At 36.6% G+C, this 23,939-nt stretch overlaps 2 protein-coding genes across 4 annotated transcripts in view; both read left to right on the top strand.

Moving 5' to 3' along the window:
• The window catches only part of LOC107219511, a 251,610-nt gene that overhangs the window by 68,959 nt on the left and 158,712 nt on the right, over positions 1 to 23,939 (top strand). The gene's annotated exons all lie outside the window — the stretch shown is intronic.
• LOC124293267 lies at positions 21,208 to 22,851 on the top strand. Its single transcript, XM_046733524.1, has 2 exons — positions 21,208 to 21,258; positions 21,731 to 22,851. The coding sequence occupies exon 2, from the start codon at positions 21,926 to 21,928 to the stop codon at positions 22,742 to 22,744; it is 819 nt and encodes a 272-aa protein (XP_046589480.1). The 5' UTR covers positions 21,208 to 21,258; positions 21,731 to 21,925; the 3' UTR covers positions 22,745 to 22,851.

The raw sequence follows: 23,939 nt of genomic DNA, 5'->3' as shown, positions 1-23,939 counted from the left end.
AATGAATTCTACTTCTAATAGAACCGGGAAACTCTAGGCAATTTCCAGCCTCCGTAACTCAGTTAGCACCGCGATAAACTGCCATCACTTCCGGCTGCAACGTGCAGTGAAAAAGCTCTTTTTATTAAGTACTTTGACGCTACAAGTTTTGACCATTTTTACAACGATCGGACACGCCCAGATACAGTTTGTGATTGATTACGTTTTAATTACAAATTAAGTATAAATATTGTAATTAGAACAACATGAAATGAAAATCACCCGGATGCCTTAGTTTTTTAGACTGAGGCAAGAACGCTTCATTGTATACATACAATATGCATTAAAAATACGAAATTGAATTTTGAATCTTCCATTTCTAATATACGTAAATACGCATTGTTCACTTTACTCTTTTAAATGTATTTATCAAAGCATTTTACAGCGTGCAATCTTACAGAATTCACGCTTAGGGGGTAAACAAGTTTAGGACTACGTTTTTTTCAGTGATTTTCACGAGTTTTTTTGGCAAAAAAGAAATCTATATTATGTAATTTATTGAAACTTTGAGAAAATTTTTATACATATATTCAAATAAATATCGTAATTTTTTTGAAATATTTCCTTGGAAAATATGAAAGGTATCAACTGCTTCTTATCGGTAGTTACCAACAGACTTATTGTTAGCTGTTTGTATATATTCTGGGCCACAGTTTTCATCTGAAATCAATTGAGTTGCAAATGTATTAAGGACATGTCTTTCTTTTATACGAACCTACGTTTAGAGTACTATCATTGTATAAAGTATTTTTTTATTGTGAAAGAAAAGTTGGAAATAAGTGATAAAAAATTATACTCTTTTGATTAACCACCTCTAAAAAATACAATTTTAAATTTTTTTGGAGGAAGTTACAATAAACTAGAAGAATGACATGCCCTTAAAGTAAATTTGAAACTCCATTGATTTCAGACGAAAACTGTGGCAGCTGATATCATCCATAATTTCCGAGCAAATATTTCAAAAAAATTACGATATTCATTTGAATATATGTATAAAATGTTCTCAACGTTTCAATAAATTACATACATTCCTTTCTTGCCAAAAGAACTCATGAAAATCACTAAAAACACGTAGCTCTAAACCTATTTCTCCGTTTAACTTTCATTCTCTTTTATCTGCTGACTTATTATGACTTGAAATTCCTCACTATTAAATGGTTGACGAATTTTCAATGTGTTCTACAATTTATGTAATGCTACGAATACGTGAATTTTTTTTTCGTTTTTTCGAAAGTCTAGCCTAGATTTAATATTACGTAACTACTGACAGGCTCGATTCTAATATTCAATTCATTTCTGACAACATCGAATCTGACGATGCGGGCAATCCGTCAAGACTACCATACATATATGATAAAGCAGATATTATGTACATCGTAAATGGCGGAAGAGGAAGACTGGAGGATCTCTCGGCGAACGTATATATCTGTCAAAGTTTGAAGGTCTCTGCGTCGTAATCGTTTTTCGAGAAGATGGAAATTCACCAACGGTTCGATACCAATCGTTCTATTATTCATTCCCACGCTTTTCTCTGACCCTTCGGGTCCATCCGTTTTTCACTCTTCCTTCTACCGTCACAGTTCCACTTCTCTGCTTGCTTACTCGCAAGAGCTTTTTCGCCGAGTGACTTGGAGAACCGAAGAGATATTCAAAAGTTAAAAAAAAGATAAGATCGTTACGGAAAACTTCCAGCAGACTTATTTGCGCCAATGATAGCGAACTGGAACAAAACAATGTCACGAATGCGCAATAGAAATGAACCCGAGCTTTGAATAACACAGGTTAAAACATCAACAATATGAGAAACGTTTTTATAATTAGAGTATCGAAAATGATTGAACTCTGGTATTTCTAATTTATTTCTGGATGTGTTTTCGGGCTTGGTTCATTAACTATAGACATCTCTAGTTGATATTTTTACAAATAGTTATCTACAGAATGATCGAAAATAGATTTGTGTAAATATTGTTCAACGGATGTTCGTCAGCAATTACATTTGCGCCTTATAACTATACTATAGTGTAAGATTTCTTGGATGTTTTTTTTCCAGATAATTTTTGGGAGATTTGATTAATAAAAATAATAAGACCCACATATCAGAATCGGACCAAAAACACCGAGGTTTAATTATTTTTGTCCTTACAATTGTAAAACCTTTGTTCGAATTATTGTCACTTTAGCTCGTGTTATTCGAATTTGTTCAGAGTTATTTCTATCTGCGATGGAAATTTTATTTCATTCGTCTTTACTAGATCGCTAGACAAATTTCAAACAGACTTTTGTGCTCCGAGCGATTCACCCTTTAAACGGTAAACGATCCCTCACCTATATCCATTTTGCATTCTTGCAGGCAATTACAGTTATTCTTGAAATTTACCGACTAAAAAAATGTGTTATCCTTGCTATTTACCGCATAGTCCTTTATCATCGGAAGATCCACCGAAATTACGGACCAAATTAATTCTGTTAATTTGCAACAGAATTGTGAGCGTTTGAAGTTGAAAATCGATGTTTCGCCACAAGTTTACAACTTTTCGATTCCTATAACAACAAATATGATAGTTGAGAAAAGCGCGGAAACGAAGCAAAGAATATAAAGTGTCCAAGAATACCGTCTCTTAATTCGAATGAACTTGGTTTTAACCGTTTCTGAGATGTCACTGTGTGAAATGGTTTGCGTTCTTGTCAACAACAACGGTGCTCCCTGGTATCTGGTTCTTATGAAAGAAAATGCCGGTAAATCAAGCTTTATCTACGTACTTATGGATAAAACAAATTCGAATCGAATTGAACAATTCGATGTGAAGGTGTAAATTCGCAAAATGCACCCACTTTTTCAATCGTCTATTCGCATAAACTTCCTACCGAAAGCCGATGAAATTAACCCTTCCAGATCGAAATTAAATCTAATGGTGGGAAAAAAAATTCAACTAAGATACTTGATTTTTTCAGATTTTTCCTAAACCTATAACAAACGTCATACGCATGTCCAATACTCTGGATACGTAGTGTTTTTAAAGTTCACAATTCGAGTATACATTTCATAACATTTGAGACTATTGAAATTAATCTTGAATAGCATACAAAATCAGAAATGAGAAAGAAAATTGAAGTCTTCAATGTGTTTTTTTAACTTCCCGGTCCTCTGTTTTTAGAGATAAAAGGAAGTTATTGTAGTTAGCCCGAAAATGAAAAGTGGAGTTTTCACTAGATCTCGACGTCTCAAGGTCTAGAGAATCACCTCCGACCATTTTCGGATGGACGCTGTGTGCATTATGTATACAATAATATGTATGCATGCGATCAATTTTTTTGTCCGACGATACATCGAGAACGAGTTATCGGAATTCAATGATTTTAGTCTCAATCGACGCGGCTTTTCCAAACTTAAGACGGATCAGTTTTTGGCTTCGATCGGTTTATTACTTTTTCAACGATTTAAATAACATAATTCCAAAACGTCAAATGAAAATTATGAATATGGGAGAATGGATTTGAATGAAAACTGGTAACGTAAGGTTTTTTGGGTCGGTAAACACGAATCTGAGGTTAGATTTTCAAAATTTAAATTTAGCGTATTCAAGAAGCTAAAAAAAAAACATTTGGATTTTGATGAAAATTGGTACTCGTCAGTTTGTAGGGTGGCCGATCACGAATCTGAAGTTAGATTGAGAAACCCAAAGAGACGATCTAATATGGTGGAAAAAAATCTAAAAACATTCCGATTTTGGTAGTAACGGTAGGCAAAGTTTTTTTGGGTCACCGATAACGAATCCAAGATCAGACTTCCAAAATTTGTAATGGTGGATCCACTATAGTGGTTTAAAATTAAAAAAATCGTCATATTTTCATGTAATATGGTATCCGAGGGCTTTAAAAGCGTTAATCACGAATCTAAATTTGTAGTTCAAAACTCGAATGGATATTATTCTTTATTTTATCTATGAACTTGGAACCTGCGGTATGAGAACTGGAAATTCGAGGGCTGGTTCATGATCAGTCTAAAACCGCTTGTTTTCTGGTAAGTATTGTAACTGTTGACGAAACACGTACCTTTAAAAAAATTTTGACCAGTAAAAATTTTGTTATGAATTTTTGAAATGTATGTCCGCTGGGAAATCGTTCTGAAAGGGGTAAGGATTCGTTCATCTGTAATTGCCAACGGCATCATTTGTCCACCGGCGTGAGTGTTATTGTTGAATATATTGAATCACACTCTCATGTATGAAGGGCTGAATAACGATACGTTGTTATTTACTGCGGACGGATATACCCGATTTACCGAGAAGAAAGGTTATCCTGCAAGATACATTTGGCGCAACCCAAAACCCGGAAACGCGCTTGTTACGATTTATGGAATTCCACCCCAATAGACGCGCAGATGTCGAAATTCTGTAGGGTCGAAAACTCGAGGCTCAATGGGAGGCGCTATCACAACATTTACCCACACACTCGTATCTTGTGTGAAGTATGCATATGCCTACACCGTTTTCATGTTGTGCATAATAATTTATGTCAGCTACCCGCCGACTGTCAAGGATATATATTTTTCATAACTCGTAAAAATAGGCGATTTTAACCACCTGCTGAAAACGAACAAGCGACGCTATCTCTCAATGATTGACGTGTACGTTGTGAATAACCAACAATTTCTCCACTAATTGGCAATAACTGTTTTGGCCCACTTTTGGAAAAATAGTCTGTGATTAACGATTGAAAGGCCGTCTGGTACCATATTACATGATAATGAGGATATTTTTCATCTTCCACCGCACTGTAATGAAATCCTGCGTTACAAATTTCGAAGTCGAACCTTGGATTCGTTATCGGAGACCCAAAAAACCGCCACCTACTAATTTATATCAAAATCCGATTATTGTTTGATTTTTTTTTTTCGACCATATTGTATTCGCTGTTTTGGATTTCGCAAATTTAGCCACAGATTCGTGATCAGCGAGCCAAAAAACCTTCGAGTATCATTTTTCATGGAAATCCAAATGTTAAAACTTTTTCTCGGCATATTAAATATGCTAAATTTAAATTCTGTAAGTCTAACTTCGGATTCATGATCCGCGACCCAAAAAACCCCACGGAACCAATTTCCATTCGAATCCGTTCATCCGTTCTGAGGATATCATCATTTTTGTTTGATTTTTTGGAATTTTGTTACTTAAATAATTTAAAAAGTATATTAAATGACTTCATTCCAACCCTTTCGATAAGTAAATTTCAGAAATTACATTTAGCCTGTTTCAAATATCTAATGTGTTTAATTATTTTGTTTCAAATAGCTGCGCAAAAGTTATATAAATATCATGATCACAACATTGAAATACCGACAGTTTTTTTTTCGTATTACAGCCAATTCATGTTCTTACTTTTCGAAATTCCGCCGGTCGCCGAATATGGGTAGAATTCCTTACAGATCACTTTGACTCGCCTTCTACGCTTCCTTTCAAGACCATTCCTTCTTTTACTTAAATATTCTCTTGGCTGTTCGGATGGAGCAAGGAGTTCGGTCGGATTCGTCTGTCGAATGTTATTGCGAAGACCCTCCGGAGATACAAACGTACTTGATTGGATTTGTTTGCCCTATCTTCCTCTCTCTCTCTCTCTCTCTCTCTCTCTCTCTCTCTCTCGAAATTCGAGAGGGTTGTTGCGCGAAGGGAGCGAAGGAATCGGCGCAGTGTTAGCTGGACGAAATAAATAAGAAGAGAAAGGAAAATAGGCTAAAATGTACGAGATCCACTTCGTTTGATGGTATTGATCAATCGAGTCTCCCTCTTCACACGAATATCGAACATTCACCCTACAGGTTTATACGTGCTTTATTAAATATCCTCCCTGCTTTTGTAAACCTTGCGGTTCGTCGGCGGGCCATATCTCAAATAGAAAAGCCTTTCGTTTTGATTGATCGAGGGTTTGGCAGTTGGCGTCTGGATATGCGGACTGCGATAAGGGCAGGAACTGTATTCGTATCACCCATTTACACGTTCTATCACATGTTTCAAAAGTGCCAGACGCGGCAGACGGCTTGCCTTTCCAGCTGAGCTCTGTGATCGATTTCATTTCGTGTCCCATTACGAATTGCAGACTCGCAAGACTTAAGGACGTCTTCAACAAGCCGGTAACATTTTTCATTTGCTCAATCACAGCTCGAAAGTAATACAATGCCTGCTGCGAAAAATTTTAAAACCTACTTTATTTGATTCGTCCCTCTTTGAAGTAGAATACAGCCACTTCAATTCATTTTCAGGAGGCAAGAAAACGCGTTTCTCAAATTAAGCTGATAATGTTTACACCTTGTCGGATTTCTTTTGGACGAGAAATCTTCTCCAACAGCGACCCTTAATTTTTTACTTCCACATTGAGCATACTTTTCTTTAATTTTTCTTGTTTGCCCTATGCAATCTATCGCTGTTTCCACACGTCATACTCTACGTCTGCGGATGTCTGATGGGTTAATGGCGATTGATTTGATTAATTAAGTAGACGGCTATATCGTTAAGGCTAAGTGACTACCTCGAGTTTCTTGAATCGTATCATTTTTTGTAGTCATTTGAACGATCGATGTACGGAGTAACCGAGGGGTTAATGACTAGGTCAAAACGACGTACACTAATTACAATTAGAAAGATTACAAGTTGATTACAGATATTACAGGGGCTGCAAAGAGATCGTAAATATTTTGGCACGGTTGTACAAGTTATAAAATTATTAGAAAGATTATAGAGATTACAAAGCAGCTTGCGAAGATCGTAAGAAGTTATAGAAGGAATAACGAATGATGACAAAAATTACAAGTCATTACAAGGGTTTTAAAAAAAAAAAAGATAACATGGGGAATGCTATATGATTGGAAAAGATTACAAAGAATTGCAACGGATTGAAAACAATCAAGTGATTAAGAAAATTACAAAAATTACAAGGGTTTCAAGGGTTACAAAGATAAGACGAAGGATGCAAAAAGGATTGCTGTAATTTCAAAAGGTTACAATAGATTACGAAGATCAGAAGGACTACACGAGATTACAAGAGATAACGAACATCGCATAGATCTATAATCAAATAATAACACAAGTAATAAACCTAAAGAGAATGTATGAGTGGATAAAAGAAATGTGAATAATTATTGACACTTTGGAATAATTTAGTTACTTTATAGTAACATTTAGATCGATTGAATCCCAAATGCATTACTTCGTGTGGATTCGGTAGATTTGAGTTTGAAATCCACACTAAAAAATATGACAATGTACGCACAATAAATTTCAGCGTAAAATACGATCAATTTAACACTTGCAGCAATTATTCAATACAGTGGATCAAGCAAGAAAGTTCCAGAGTCTCCGAAAAATTTGAAAAGGTCATTTGTTATTAACAAAATGACCTTATACAGCTTCGAACGCTGCTGAAATTTGAATTTGGTCTTGATCCGTGAACTATAATTACGTCTTATTCGTTAACATATGATGGAGAAAAGGCTGCGAGTATTGAGCAATAAATTGTCAAAGTTCGTACTTTTATTTCCAACAGACGACACGAATGCTTCGTAAAAAAAGCTGAGATGCGAACGAGTTGGGTAGAATTCAATCATGAGATCAAAATGATGCCACGCCCAATCGACCGAGAACCTTGCTGCGTCTAGGAATACCTACGTAATTTCATCACGGTGCTAATGGATCGGTCGAATCTATTTCCAATCAGTGTCTTACATGCCAACACACATTTCTCACGGTATTCGAACAAAAAAGTTTAGAGCGTATCACAAGGATACCTGAAAATAACAATTCGTATGAGCAAAAGTTAGCAACAAAAGCATAGAAAAGGATGGAAAAAATACTTTAGGTGTTATGGGATGTACATTCCCAACCAAAAGTGAGTCTCGGCGAAAATATTGAACATTTCGCGATGAGATAAAAATCGGAAAAAAATCAAACATTACCAAGGTGATGAGATAATTCCTGTTGAATAATAATAGTGCCAAAAAGTTGTTATTAAATTATTTAAACAAAAACTTGTGTAATAAATGTCTAGTGAAATTTTTTTATACCATAATAAATGAGTTCATTGATATTTCTGAATATCTATGAATTTTTTTGAAATTCTCGGCGATATTGAGAAACCTGTTTTCGAGAAGTTGCAAACTTTTACGAAATGGATCAAAAGTCCCGAATTTTTGGATAGGTTTTCTCAAATAGTTATACACAACACTGAAAAATTTTTAAAGACGTGGAACGAATAGTTTCATAAATAGAGCGTTAAAAAGTTTTAGAAAACGCAGCTATTCAAAATCGCCGATAATTCCAAAAAAAATCACAGCTATCAAATAGGCTTAGTCAAATTATTTCTACCATAAACGACAAAAATACTTTCTCGGACAAAATGAGAATAAATTTGGTAGCTGTAACCATAAAGTATAGTATGCGTTACATTTATTTTCATAATAGTCATTCGTATTACCTTTGGTTGTAATTATTGCGAGAATCTGATATTCGTGCAACAATAAATTGCTATTAATGTCTAACTTAACTTAAGAAATATAGGAAATAAATTTGAAAAAAAAAGAAAAACAGGCTTAAAGTTGCGATTACCAGGAAACATAGTATTGACAAATCGTTATTTAAATACGAAATGTGGAAACAGCCTTTTGTATCTATTGCGGAAGGCCACAGAGAATGTTTGTGTATAATAATATTATTATACCTACTATACACAGGGATGAGAGAAATTCTCGCCTCCGAAGTGCCCGCAATTTCACAATTTGCACGAAATTGTATGGTCAACCCGTCATTCTCTGCGGTTCCTGCTGCAATGCCGAAACATATTATACGCTCAGCATTATTCAACGCCTATACATATGCAATGGCAATGCATAGGGATGCCTAATTTAGAAAATAAACGCAATTCTGCTGAAGTGGAGTAAAGAATTTTTTATCCGTTCCATGTTCCCACCTAGCTTATAAAATATTACTGTAATATTTCAAAGTTACATGTAACAACTTCCTTTATTATACAGTATACAAAAACCATATGTCATAGTCAGGTCAAAAATACAGTTGGAACGAAAACGTGATAAATCGAAGGCTCAAAAAGTTCCACTTAAATGGTAATCTAGTTACATGTAACCAAAAAACTCCCCGCGGTACAGAATATTTTTATTTTTTTTTTTTATAAATACCGAATTTCAAAAAACTTGATAATACCAACAAATTCCGATGTACGAGATTATTTTTAATTCTTGACCGAAAACTCCAAATTGCTTTGTGCAATTTTCACTAACGATAATCAATATATTGCCAAGTCAAGAGTTTATCGTCTATAAATTTCAACAATTCTAAACATTAAATTTCTACTTCCCAGTCAACGAGGTCACGAAAAAATCTGTTTTATTGTGAGACAATTTGTAGTGTATTGATTTATGAAGAAATTAACCTATCATTTTTCCAAATCGTACCAACTAGGTATATGAATTGTTTAAATAAATAGTGAAATAGTGATTAAAGTTGAAGTTCAGTGTATAGAATCACAGAGACTTTTTGAAAATTATTTTCATCTTGAATTATGTTGATTTCACTTTTTAAACTATTGTTGTACCACGTTTTTGTCACATCCTTCAATTTCTTCTTCTGTTAAAGCGTACACAATACGGATTTGTATGCAACTGAAACGTATGCAAGCTGTACTGGTTTCGGGCACCGAAAATCCTCCCCTGTAGTGTAATTGCCGCGTTGAGTAATTGAGAATAATTGTTAATTTAGGGCAGTTGTAGCGGACCAAAATCAATTAGTGTATATACAGATGTTAATTGATAGCGTGGGGCTGAAAACTCGAGAAGCCTCGTCCGCAAACGCGAAAGGAGATCCCAAATCCCAGAGGCCACGAAATGAGCTCCCATTAATGTCATCCCAATATCATCACCGAGTTAAATAGTTTCTCGACGACACGCACCCGCTGCCTACGCCCAATTAACACAAGTCAGCATCCCAATACTGTCTAATGAAAATAGCCACCTGGATGCATTAACATGCACACCTTCTTCGGATAATTTTTCCGTCCTTTACGCGGGATTGAAACCTAAATTTCAGGACATTTTCATCCAGTTTAAGGAGATTGATGAGTCAAAAATCAAACGTCCTGAATTATTTTGCTACGAGACTGTAGCGTACTGAGTATTTTTTAAATTAATATACACGATTACATACAAAAATGAAAGATACCAGAATTATAAACCAAAGTTTAGACTCAATCAAAGCGGGACTAAAGCGGGATATTTTTTCCTCTTAACTTATTTCCCTCATTTGCGGGAAGGAAGTAAACTTTTCCCCGGAAAATATGACAGAATATGTTACAAATTGACGCGCAACATCTTAGGTCGCGGTGTGTGGCAGCGGCATTTTGCTGCCCGTGAAAATCCAGACTTAGCGAGCACGCCGAACGACAACATTTCCATAACGTTTGAAATAGAGAAAAAGAGAGAAAAAGGGAGAAAGAGAAAGAACATAGCTGTTGACTGTTTCTTCTATAAATGCCAGACAATTATTTTTCTTGTGTTATCAATTTCTTAATTTTATTTCATTTAAAGAAAGTATTTTTTTATAAAATATCCATATGTATGTATCCCTTGTATATGCTAAAATACGTTTCATATATTGCTATAATATATTATTAGGCGAATCCATACAGTGGGAAAAATTTTAAATTTACAAAGAACACCTTCGGAGGTCTCCGACTTTAATATTATATACAGTGCCGGCCAAAAATTTGGGTACATCAGCCGAAATTTATTGCAGCATTAAATGTTAAGCAGCGGACTCAAAAATAAATATAATCGAACATTTCAAACGGCATTTTAAAGAAAACAAATTTACCTTCATCTTGCTTTTTTTAGAAAATGCTCTACCATTTTTGTTTTTGTTTTTTGCCCCGGTACGTATTTTTGAACTTGGCCGTTTTCAGACTATTTTTTACCAACCGGAAATTAACTTCGAATCTTGGGGAAAAAAATTTCCTCAGTTCTTTATATCGTCAACGTAAAAAAAATATCAAAACCTACATTTTTGTTTTTTAGAAAGCTTCGTACGATTTTTTTTCACCCGAATATTGCATTTTTAGCTACAAAAAAAAGGTTTTAAAAACAAAGCTGTAATTCAATAACAAGGGGGTTTCAGAGAAAATGTCAAGAGGGTAAAACGTTGTATAGGTTCACACTGAAGTAACTTGAATTTTTTCAGAATTTAAAAAAAAAAAAAAACAATTTGTTTTTATAACTGGGTTTCCGATGAGTGAAGGAGCAATTTTCCCGTTGAAATTCGGAGAATCATCGTCAGTTGAATTGTGGTGTCTCGAAAACTATCAGATTTAAGACAAAATGTTAAAGTTAAATAACTTTAAGCTTTTGAACTTGCCTTTTAACGCGAAAAGGAAAATTGATTATCTTTATTTTTGAGTCCGCTATCTAATTTCTTGCGGTAAAAAATTTCGACTGATGCACCCAAACTTTTGGCCGGCACTGTATACGTAGAGATACAGTATTTCGCAGCCTCTGCAAAAATATTTTGCGAGGTTATGCAAAGAGATATATGTAGACGTACCTAATTGCATACGAAAAATATGCCTTCAAAACTTGACGACGTGAGTTTCTGTGTAACCAACAGCTATATTTTGGCGGTGAAATGACGTTCGAAAAGATATTTTAAGTACATGCAGGTATTCCTTATGGGGATCACAAATAACCGCGATGCTCTTTGGTATGCATTAGATATTCGCACGAAATCTCAATTCTCCAAGGATTCTTTTTTAACTAATAATTCTGAGTTTTAAACACACAGAGTATAATTGGTATGTGAAGCATTTCAAGTCAGATCCCCTAACTAACAATAAGTCATTCTTTTTTTCCGAACAATGAATCGTTCTCGTTTTTGAAATAGCTAAGATAATTTGCAAACCAAAGATTGTTAAGCAAAAAATTAGAAGCAAAAATTGTTTTTATCTTTCCAGAGCGAGGACTGTCATGTAAGTGAAAAAAATGTGAAATGAACCGGGTTGCAAAGATTGGGTAATCTGGCGTGAAATTTCCGCAGTTTTGGATATTCGCGGATCGTTTTTGGTTCATATGTCGCAATGTTGCACATTGTATATAAGTGGTTACTGGCGCGGCAGACTGATCGTCACTCGGTAGTATATAACCAGTCCCGGGGTAGGTGACAAATGACAGTCGGGAGTCGACAGTCGACAGGAAACTGGTTCGTATGCTGATCGCACCGAAAATCGAAGAGTTGACGAATTTTGCAGACGTGCAATTTCACGCACCGCTGGATCTCTTCCTCGCCCATAACGTCATTTGAAAATCTCCATTTTACATCTTCCCTCTACGACGCAGCGGTATCTAGTCCACAATATTACGAAATATATGGTATATACATACCTATATACCAAGGGGTTTTTTTGAAAGGCCTGTGTGTAACGCGCGCGATTCAACTTGCTGAACTTTGATTGGCTGACATCCATGCTTGCAGTCTGAAGCTAACTTTCACTGACAAGAACCAATTCCCTAGAATCGACCGCTTGACAAGTGACCGTGGAGCTATGAATAGAATAGAGGGAGCATATCACCGCGGAATGATGATATAATACGTAAGAGGTCTGAGGCGGTATGAGGCTCTCTAATTGGCTACGTCATCTGGGAAGTCCCACCTGTGGTGCCTGCTAGCGTTCCTAATCAGATCGCTGATGTATACTTGGGGACAATGAATCTGAGACGGCTAATTTTTGACACTAGACAGTTATGTTGGCCTCACAATACCGTGGGAATAATGACTTGTTGGAATTAATTATTTTTACACCCAATAATTTTTTGAACTCCAGGTAAGTTTTGTTCATTCATTAATTTCGACTTTTTCGAATTAACATGAATTTTTCGTAATTTATTCATTAATTTATTACAAATGACAATTATGTAATATCCGGTTGACACGTCAATCGAACAAGTTATTATCCCTGTGGTATTCTAAGGTTAGATTCGACGGTCATAGGTTATGTTATGTTTATTGAGGTTGGGTTTGTTTCGCACTCGGCCAACTGTGGCGCTGTAGGTTTCTCTCTGTTGCCAACGTAACTGTCCTAGTGTAAAAACTTAGTCGTCTCAGATTCATTGTCCCCAAGTATACATATGGTATAAAATTGGTGTAACTTCTGTATTTTACTCACCAGATACCACCACGGGTGGGACTTCAAATCGTAGACTTCTAAAAGATAGACTGAGCGCCCGTACGAGCTGCTTGAAGCCGACATTTGATGCACAGAAATATGCCGGGAGTACTCCTCTCTCTGTCTGACGATATTAGTGGCAGGGATCGAAGCGATAGAAAAGGACGAGGAAGAATCATGCGCCTATATCTATAGCTGTTCCACTTCCACTACGCCCTTGTCTCCCGGTATGAAACCGATTGAAAAGAGAGAGCCGTACTCCCGAAATATCTCTGTCCTTTATATGTAAGCTTCAGTACCTCTTATAGGAGCGCTCAGTCTATCTTTATAAGTCTATGCTGCCAACAGGCCCCTAGCGTACCTTTCCAAGCAAAGAAAACGTGGTTGTATCGCTGTGTACATATACGGAATCACTATCCAAGTTTTATCAGGCATCCGTTAGGCAGCGCTGACGGGTGTACTATACGTACACAGGTCTCACAGACACTAGTAACATGCTTGAAAGATACGCTAGGGGTCTGTATGACGCTGAACCGAGTTCCCATCATAGACTTACAAGATAGACCGACAATGAGCGCTCATACGAGCTGCTTGAAGCCGACATTTGATGCACAGAAATATGCCGGGAGTACACCTCTCTCTGTCTGACGATATTTTTGGCGGGGATCGAAGCGATAGAAGAGGACGAGGAGGAATCATGCGTCTGTAGCTATTTTTTCACGGGCAGTATCTCTATTTTCTACATGTTAGCTTCAATGTCTCTTATGGGAGTAGCCAGTCTATCCTTTAAGTGTATGGTTGCCCTTACATCTAAAGCCATCACTTTCCGCGCCCATACTCTTACCTTATGCTGTTTCCATTCTATTCCTAGCTTGATGCCAGCGACGGTCAGCCATAACCTCTCGCCTTTTAGAAAGGGTCGGCTCATAGCGCACGGATCCACTACGTGTCAGTCACTCTGCCTACCATGTTAGAATTTTTTTACGAAACTTCCTGTCAATAAAAACTCTCTGTATATGTATGCCATATTATCCCACGCTGATACCATAGCGAAGTGCCAAAGCGAGAAAATATATAAACCTTCTGCTACCTACCGTCAATTTTTATTTATATACAGATTATATTTCTGAGAAGTAAACATTATTCATCGTCTGTTATACTAAAGTCTAACTAACACTAAAGTGCGCATGCGCTATACTAATGGATCAGTTGTTTGTCAGGGCATCCAACCATCGGATATTTAAAAGTTATAAATAGTTCACCGCAATGTATTTAACGTGTCGTGCATAAATGTCAAATTTCCAATGGTTGAACAACCTGACAGACGAATGATCTCCGATTATAGAGCCAGCGCATAAAACTGTAACAGACAACGGAGTGTTTACCGACTAGGAATTCACTCTGTATATGTCGAAAGAATATGTGTTTTTAATCGTTTGATCGATTTTCCAAGTAAATAAATAAACTATTCTACTGATTAATTATTAAACTAAACGAACTCTATGATCAATCGATTATTTGCTCAGCCTGACTTTAAGGTAGAACATAATTTCATTACGCACAGAAAATACGTGATTAGGTTAGAAAGATAGAAAATTTAACTGACAGTCATCTTGCATTCATGAACAGTTTTATTTTGCCGATAATACCTATACTTTTTATAATTACTTTTGGACAATTGAGAGTATTTCAGCGGATAAGGATCGAAAGGTGTCGTTACAAGTATCATTAAAATTGCCACCCTCTTGGGACCTAATTACTCTAATACGAACAATAACTTTTTTGAGATAGCCAATTTGTGAGTAATTGTCAAAAAGATTACTGCTATTGTGTCATATCATCCTCGAAATTCTGTAATGTTTGATACTAACGTGAAATGATCAAAGGCCGCATGATCAAGGTGCCAACTATAAACTAAACTTTCAGAGAAGCGAAAAACCATTCTTATTATCGCTAATTTGCACCGAATATTGTGAAAAACGGGGTTCAAAGTATACTTCGATCCTTGTCAAACCGGCTCAAATTGAACCTCATTGTAAAACTATTTATGGGGTCACAATGAAATTATGGTGTAAGTACTAAACGTACGAAAATGTAAAAGATCGTACCATGAATATACGAGTATAAAATATATTTAAAAAATGATGGGTTAGGCGTTAGTCAGAACACAGCTGATTTAACCAAAGCTGTTGAAAACGATTTATTCAAATAAAAAAAAAAGTCACTGCAATCTTTGAAAAGGATTTTAGCAACTATTCATGCTCGTGCTTAGGTATATATATATATATATATATATTATATACGATTTTGCCGGGATATGCATGCGGGAATTTTAATGCTTCTCAGTTGGAAAAAAAAACAATTTTCGGTGAATAGGGTTTAGCCACTTTTGTCGTGTGACCCTTCAAAGTTTTTGAAACAATACATAGGGACTAATTCATGAGCTGAGATTGATTTCTTTTCAAATCCCTCGAGCACATTTCGGCAAGTCAGAGTAGCTTTTCGGATTCTGAAAAAGTTGATTTGAACCTTCAATGTCAAGTTTATAACTGCTTTAAAAATGTTCTGTATTTCCTTTAATGCTGTTCTTTCATACACCTTCAAGCTTTTTACACATCAAGAACGACGATTCAACTCAATCATATTATATAAAAAAGATCGACGAGCGCCGTAAGTATTATATTTGTTAAAGCTGTGTCGTAATACATCATTCATCCCTTGCTTTACCGGTGGCTAAGATGAGCAAAATGAAAAAAAAAAACACTCGCTTGTTCTTATACTTTGACAGAATCCGCCAGAGTTTATTATTTCTACCTTGCAAATTTACGAAGTACAGAGATCAGCAACCATTAGTTTTTCATTGATGAATTCAATTTTGATAATTATTTGTCTTACAAAAAATAGGTCATTATTCTCATCGTAATTGCTAAATTTTCACGTGTAATCAGTCATTTATTTTCAAAGACTACCGTAATTTGTTTTACAGTTTAAAACTGACTAATAATGATTAATTTTTGCCAACACCTGATAAAATAAAGCGGTGATAACAAATTTTGACGAACAATTCATCCGCTCGAGCAATCGGCTGTAGCGAGTACACATTATGTTGAAAAATTCGATGAGTGTATTTAATCAACATTACCAAACTGATAAAAATTGGGTGGGATGAGCTCCCTCGCCACAGAGTCAGACAGTGCCTTGTCATTGATTTTCGATAACGAGTCCCTGAGGATTTTCCCACCTTCGAGTTCGCGTGAGTAGCTCATAATGCCCGTATTATAGGTACACAATCCTATCGCCAATTATGCCGATTCTCATCTTCTCTCGCGACAATTCTTAAGGGTTTGGCGTACATTGGACTTTCTTGGTTTTTTTTTTTTTTTTTGTACAAGAAATCCTTCCGACATCTAGGATTTTACACTCAATGTCAAGCCTAGAAGAGGTGCCTCATCATACCAATGACTTTTACAACGAAAGGTCTACGATAGCAAAATTGTTATTATTCATGTTAGGCCAGTTCAACTCTCAAACAGTATTGCCCTAATCTGAAACAGTCTAGTATAACCTATATCGTATACGCTCTCTTGAGAAAAAGGGAACAAAGAGTAAAATTACAAGGCAATAACTAACGATTTACAAAGAGAAGAAAATCTCTTCTTTTATGACGGGAGAATGAGCGTGCAGATTATTGTTACCAACGACGCACAAAAGGATTCGCCTTACTCGTAGGCTGACCAATTTCTTGTTTCTTTATCTTCTTTTTTTCATCCATTCAGTTCACCAAAATCGACTCGGTTGGAATTGGCAACGGATCCTGATCGAACAAGCGTTAGGAGGCTGTTCGCGTGAGAGGTGAAATTTTCCATCCTGACCTTCGGACGAAAATAAAGAGATTCCACGTCACTGTTACGACGGGTGGATAAGATCCCCCCACCCCCAACCCTTCATTTATTATTATTATTCTTATACATTGAAACAGGCTTGCCACAAAACAAGGACGAATGTCTTACACTTTTTCTAAGACTCGGCTGTATCACTTATTCATGGGAATCAAGGATCCGCAGACTCTTGAGCACTTCATCATCGAGTCGCCGCCAATCTTTTTATGCACGCGTTTAATCATACATACATGGGGAATTCCACGTGTAATCGAACTGGCCAAAATCTTGACCCTCTCAAAACTGGGTCCAACTTTGTGAAGTATATTTGTTAATTGATTAGAGTCCTAGTTTTAATTATATGTATGAGTCGAATTCTACATGTATTATACCAAAATAATATAGATGTAAAAGAGTTTCAGTTTCAAGTGAATTTTGAAGTTATAATATTAAAAAAATCTCTGTTCCTCATGTTTTTCGAAAAACGCAAGTTTTGCTCTCGATGTAAATTTTAGACAATACTCTTATTTGAGAGTCGCAAAAATGTATATGAATTTCAATGCGAGAGTAAACTTGACTTAAAAGCTGTGAAATTTTGGCTCAATTGATTTCTGTAAGAGAAGAAATAAACAATTTGTCATTACTTGGAGAGCACTTGGTGAACTTAAAGGAATCAAGATTACGGTTCGTTGATTCGTTTCAGAATACTTTATGGTTTAAATTCCTCTGATACAGACTTCGTATCGACCCATAAAATCTTCAAAAGCCACGAAGAGAATGGAATTTTGGATCGTGTGTCCTTGTTTCGTTTGAGTTCGCAGAGTGTTATTGAATGTTTAATTGGATTTTTTTTTTCATTTTTTTTATGAAATTATTTCTGTCAACAATGCATAGCTTCTAAGCTAAATCCGATTCAACGATAAAATTTCCATACCAGCACGGTATAGACATCTGCAGTCACACGCGCACTTATCAACTAGGAAATTGATTTCACAAAGTTTTGATTGATTTTGAGAGGTATCGGTCAGCTCGATTACACGTGAAATACCCAACGTGTCTGCAGGGCACGAGGATATTTCAACGGGGAAATAATGGTAAAATGCCGGACGGGCCTTAGCTGTGCGGTGGTCTCGACCCTGAAGCAAGCGGCTCCAAGGGAGTGATTTTAATTCTTACATAACATCCTCTTGCTTTCTGATGGTTCCCGAACCGGCCATCCTGGCCGCACACGTATGTTCCAGCTACCACTTTGCGTGATGCTCATCCTTCTTCCGAGTTCGTTTGCTTTCTTAGTTCTAGAGAGAACCAATCTTAAGGCATTGCTTTCACTTTACTCGGGACATAAAACACCCCTAACACCGACCTGTCCAAACGCGTATCTATTCCAACGCGTAAATAGCGACCGAACTTCACCAGGGAGTTATTTTTTCGCTCTTCTCTTCCTTTCATTACCCCACTGATTTTTTCTCGTAGTCTAATCAATCGCGGCGATAATTTCGTTTTTTCATTGGAATCTGGTAATACACACGTTCAATCGCAGTGAAACCAATCTGCAGGGCAAGTTGACCGACAGTTCAAGATTTTTCATTATTATTTTTCAATTGGACCCTCGGCCATTTGCCCAGTTCTCTGCTGTTTTCACTACGATTCTATGGAATGAAATTGATTATACTTGGGTATTATCAAATTTCTATCGCAATTACTCTTCAGGATACAAAATTTCAAGTACATATCGATGATATTCGTTCTTCGGCATGACTTCAATCTGCTTTGATTTCCGGTTTCAATATCAAATCGTCACAGTTAAAAGGTCAGATTGAAATTGCCACTTTACTGGGAAAAATGTTGAAAAATTTTTCAATAAACGGGGAAATGAGGAACATTCTCCGTGTTCTTATCTTTGAAAAATAACGAATTACAACAGAAATGATTTGTAACTTTAACTTTACAGTGATTTGATTTGGAGGTCGAAAGCTATATAGCTGATTGCAAGTGAAATCACTCTGAATATAAAAGCAAGCTGAATAACATTTCTGTTAGTAGATATTTCATTGAAATTTTATCTTTGTTGACGGGAAATATTGATCCAAAAAGTGTTGACTATGATAAACGTATCCAGGAGTTGGTGGCAAATAATTTTCATAACTTTGTTAGCGTTTAACTCTTGTTAAGGATGAATTGGCCTGAGTGGCTCACAATCAGTCCATATATAATCAAATAAGGATGGTCCAGGTGACTGTAAAATATATGAAATAAAAAACAATCATGATGTAATTTAAGTATGTAGTTGAATGAAACAAACAAGTGATGGCAACTTATCACTGCGTTTGTACATATCGTATGATGTAAGGTGATTCATTGAAAATGGAAATGTTTAGCATACTATTTGATTACAGGTATTGACTTTTTTTTCAGTTTTCTTGGTAGGCAGTTAGTGATGTCGAAGTATCGATAGGTTAAGTTCGTGGTTGGTAGTTTCGTGGAAGTTGGTTCATTCTGATGAGGTACGTAGAATGTTAACTTTTGGCACACCTGCGGGCCACATCTTGTTTTGAAACATCATCTTGCCAAAGTGAAATGTCTTTCTGTTCGAACGGATTGATAATAGGATAGAAATGGTTCAAGTGACTGTAAAACATAAGAAATAATAAGCTTTTGAAGAAAGGGTTCCAATCTACTGCTTATCATTTTTCAATCGTATTTTACATGAATCAAGGTCGTTACGTTTAACAGATGTGGAATATTATAGTGTATCAATGTCGACCATGAGATTCGAAGCAGTGGCCAGACTTTGTTTTTGATTGCGTCGTTTGTTATTAATTTGAACCTTCATGTTCATCTACTCTATCAGATTGGTGATTGGGACATATTTTAGGTGATGGTACAAAACATAAAAATCAATACACAAATGAATCGTGCATTTGGTGGAAATGTAAAGGTTGAGTCTGACCTACTAATTTCCTCATGTTATGCGAATAAATGTAAGCTGATTTGAAGCACCATGACTTTTTTCTCACCAGCTCTGGGGAGCATTGTTTCGTCAGACTCATGACGAACGAACAACCTTTTCCTGGGCATTTTCTTCCCAGCCATTTGTGAGTGACAAATGTTTCTGATTGATATTCAGGCTGTTTTGCAAATTTGTATCGATTATAGAATATCGCATCTTCGTTGATTCGTTTCTTTATCTACACGATATCTCAGAGTGCAATCAGAAAAGCCCTTGATGCAGATGTTGGTGATAATAAGCAATAATCGGCATGAAACCACGGTCGTCGTACTTTTTCACCCTCACGACACTCAATCACTGTTTCACTCGGTGTGTTTACGCTTAAGTCACAAATTGATTACGATATTGGATAACATATAAATAAATAATAATTTATTATAAATATTTTTGAGTTCGACAGCGTGATGAGTGTGACAGCTCCAGGGGGCAGCCATTACGGATAAACGGTCAACAGAGCCATCCGGCTGTTATATTATTAACTGCTCTACCCAGCGGCCATTGTTTTCGTTTCTATCTTTATTATCGACCACTTCATAACTTTATGATAATATACCAGCCGAATACGGGTACAGATTCATGCCAAAATCAACGAGGGGCGAGATTTCGATGGCAAATATCTGTGTTTCAAACTTGAAGTCAATTGGTATACGTGTTCGATCAGAATTGTGTTCGAAAGGCGATCTGGCGTGGAGAAGAAGAAGAAGAAAGACGTTTTTTCCGTCATCTCTGACAGTTAATAAATAAGGAACCATTTAACCGATTTTTATGACACTTCTACACTAAGGTTATATCGAAATTGAAAAAAATATTCCCGAGTTCCTAAGATATAACGACGCAGTGTTCCCAAATCCCAAATCGCTGGACAGAAATCGAAAAATGAAGTTTCTATTTAAGGAATTCTAAGTACTGGGTCAGGTAGAGGGGTATTACCAGCGTCCCTTTCAATGGTCGGAAAGTGACAGATGTTGCGTTTAGCCGTTGGGATCTCATTCGTAACGGAGCGCGGGAACAGGTAGCGTCGGTCTTGCGCTACGCTCTAAAACTTCGGCTGTGTTAAAAGTGCATTAACTTCGAGTAGAATTCAGCTATTTCAATTCTACAAAATGGAATCTTCTCCTGGAAGTAAGTACATTTTCTACATCGGTACAGTTTTTCATATCAACTCCACACCAAGCAACAAAGAATGTAAACATCTACTGTGCATTTACGTGCCCGCGACGAAAAAAAATTATGTTTACATAGAGTAAAAGTTAATAATTGTACATAATTAAGTGACCGGACGGGTTTCATATCATTCTTTAGACTTTTGAGTATTACGTAACCGAAGATTAGCTGCCTACGACTGCCTTTTTCGTTTTGGTGAATTTTTTTATAAATAGACGTGGGGATTAACCTCAGGCTCAGCAGGCGTCGCGACGGCGCGCGGCGCACGGCATGCGGCATGGCACGAAGTCAAGGGATTATTTCCTCCAAATTTGTTGCTGAAAAATGTTGTTTACAATATTATTATTGTATTGTTCACAGCGTTGTAGTATTATTATTAATTCTCTAAAATTATATATTGTTATCTCATTATTGAATTCTTTTTTTCTAGGTTCGCAGACACACAGTGAAGTTCGCTGCACTCGCGAGGAAATATTTCGCTTAGAAGAAGCGAATTAAGAAGCATTTGAACGACAATGCAAAGGAAGCTCATGAAGTCATCGAGAATCGTTTGTCTCAAGAACTATGCTGCTCGTACACGTTATCAAAGACTGATAAACAAACGATTCGTCAATTATTGCACTACATGCGAACGAAGTGGCAAAAAGCTAGGAGGACAGAGGCTGTGTTTCTTCCAAAAAATACTGATTGGTTGAGCACATTCGTCGTCTTCGAGAATAATGAGGTCGGGAACTCTATAGAAAAAGAAGAATCACCTGCAGTTCGCGTTCGTGGTCGCCCTACGAAAAGCTTTGAAAACTCGGGCGAACGGACGAAAAGAAGAGAAATCGGAAATATACGTAACCAGTCCAGAACCGAAGAGCTTGCCACTCAGATGAATATTCGAGCTGAAGGAAAATTGGATGCCGCAAAAGTAATGCAAGATGTCACCGTGGGTAGTCCTACTAGTGCTTTAAAATGCAGGCAATCGTTACGTACTGTTTCAGCAGATTGTTATTCCGATGATGCTGCTCTGTCTCTAATGATTGAGTATCATATGTCCAAACATATGTATCAGGGAATACGTTCCGGGGCGCTAGCACTTAACTCGAAAATATATCCATCTTACAAATGTGTGCTGCAGGCCAAAAAAAAATGTTATTCGCCTAAAGATGATATAACCATAACTGAAAGTAGGGCAGAAGTGAAGCTTCAAGCACTGTTGGATCACACAGCGAACCGCATATTGTCAGTGCAAGAAGACGTTTTGACTTGCCTCTCATCCGATAAAATTTCTGAAATGAATTTGATTTGCAAATGGGGATGCGACTGGACATCCGGGCAAAGCACTTTTAAACAAAAATTTAGCAATGACGATAGAGGTAAATCGGATGCGACCATTTTTTTTACTTCACTTGTGCCACTGCAGCTCATGTTTGTTGATGAGGTAAACAACAAGACATAATTATTCGGCAAAATCCGCAACCCTCATCCTCTCGATTTTGTAGACCGATAAAAATCGAGTTCTTAAAAGAGACTGCGGAAGGAACGCGAGCTGAAGTAAGCGGTATCCAAGAACAAATAAATCAGCTCCAATCTTTTCATACGATTGTTAATGGAAAAGAAATTAATGTGATCTACAAATTAGCGTTAACAATGGTCGATGGAAAAGTTTGTAACGCAATCACATCTACTACATCTTCTCAACGATGCTATCTTTGCGGCAGTAGATCAAAAGAGTTCAACGACATCGACAAGATGTTGAATAAAAAGATAAACGAAGATCATTTACAGTACGGAATATCTTCCCTGCACGCCTGGATTCGGTTTTTTGAGTACCTTTTACATATTTCGTATAAATTAGAAATTGGAAAGTGGTCCTCGAATAAGAAAAGCATCGAGGATCGTAAAAAAAATATACAAAAAGGTTTCCGGGAAAAATTGGGCCTTTTAATTGATCAGCCAAAACAAGGTTTCGGTAGTACAAACGACGGGAATACCGCCCGTCGTTTTTTCCAAAATTTAAGCGTTTCTGCATCTATTACGGGACAAGATGAGGACCTAATAAAAAGATTCCACGTAATCTTACAAGTGATATCGTGCGGTTTTGAGATAAATGTACAGAAGTTTGAAGAATACGCTCTTGCTACAGCCCGTAGATTCGTGCTATTATATGATTGGTGCCATATGCCCACTACTGTACACAAACTGTTAATTCACGGAGCAAAAATACTACGATTTTCGAAGCTGCCAATAGGACAGATGTCAGAAGAAGCCCAGGAAGCTTGTAATAAATACATAAAATCATTCCGACAAGATTTTTCCAGAAAACGTAGTAGGAAGGACAATTTGGAAGATGTTTTCTCGTGGCTTTTGGTTTCGTCCGACCCTCTGATTTCCAGTTTACGTAAGCTGCCAGCAAAGGCAACCAAATCCTTATCACGCGAAGCAGTTGCGTTGTTAAAGTCAGCTAGTGTTCACAATAATGAAGACGTTTTATCTAGTGACTGTAGCGATAGTGACGACGATAGTTGTGCTGCGACTACAGATAGCGATTAATTTTCCCAACTTAAAAAATAGATTTGTTTATTAAATGTTTGTATTTAATGTAATTTTTCATTAAATGAGTGAATATACTCGAATTTGTATTGTTTATTTCG

Source organism: Neodiprion lecontei, chromosome 3 (assembly GCF_021901455.1).
Source record: "Neodiprion lecontei isolate iyNeoLeco1 chromosome 3, iyNeoLeco1.1, whole genome shotgun sequence".
In the NCBI taxonomy this organism is placed as follows: domain Eukaryota; kingdom Metazoa; phylum Arthropoda; class Insecta; order Hymenoptera; family Diprionidae; genus Neodiprion; species Neodiprion lecontei.
Note: the sequence above shows the minus strand (reverse complement) of the source record. Positions and strands in the feature narration are given on the sequence as shown.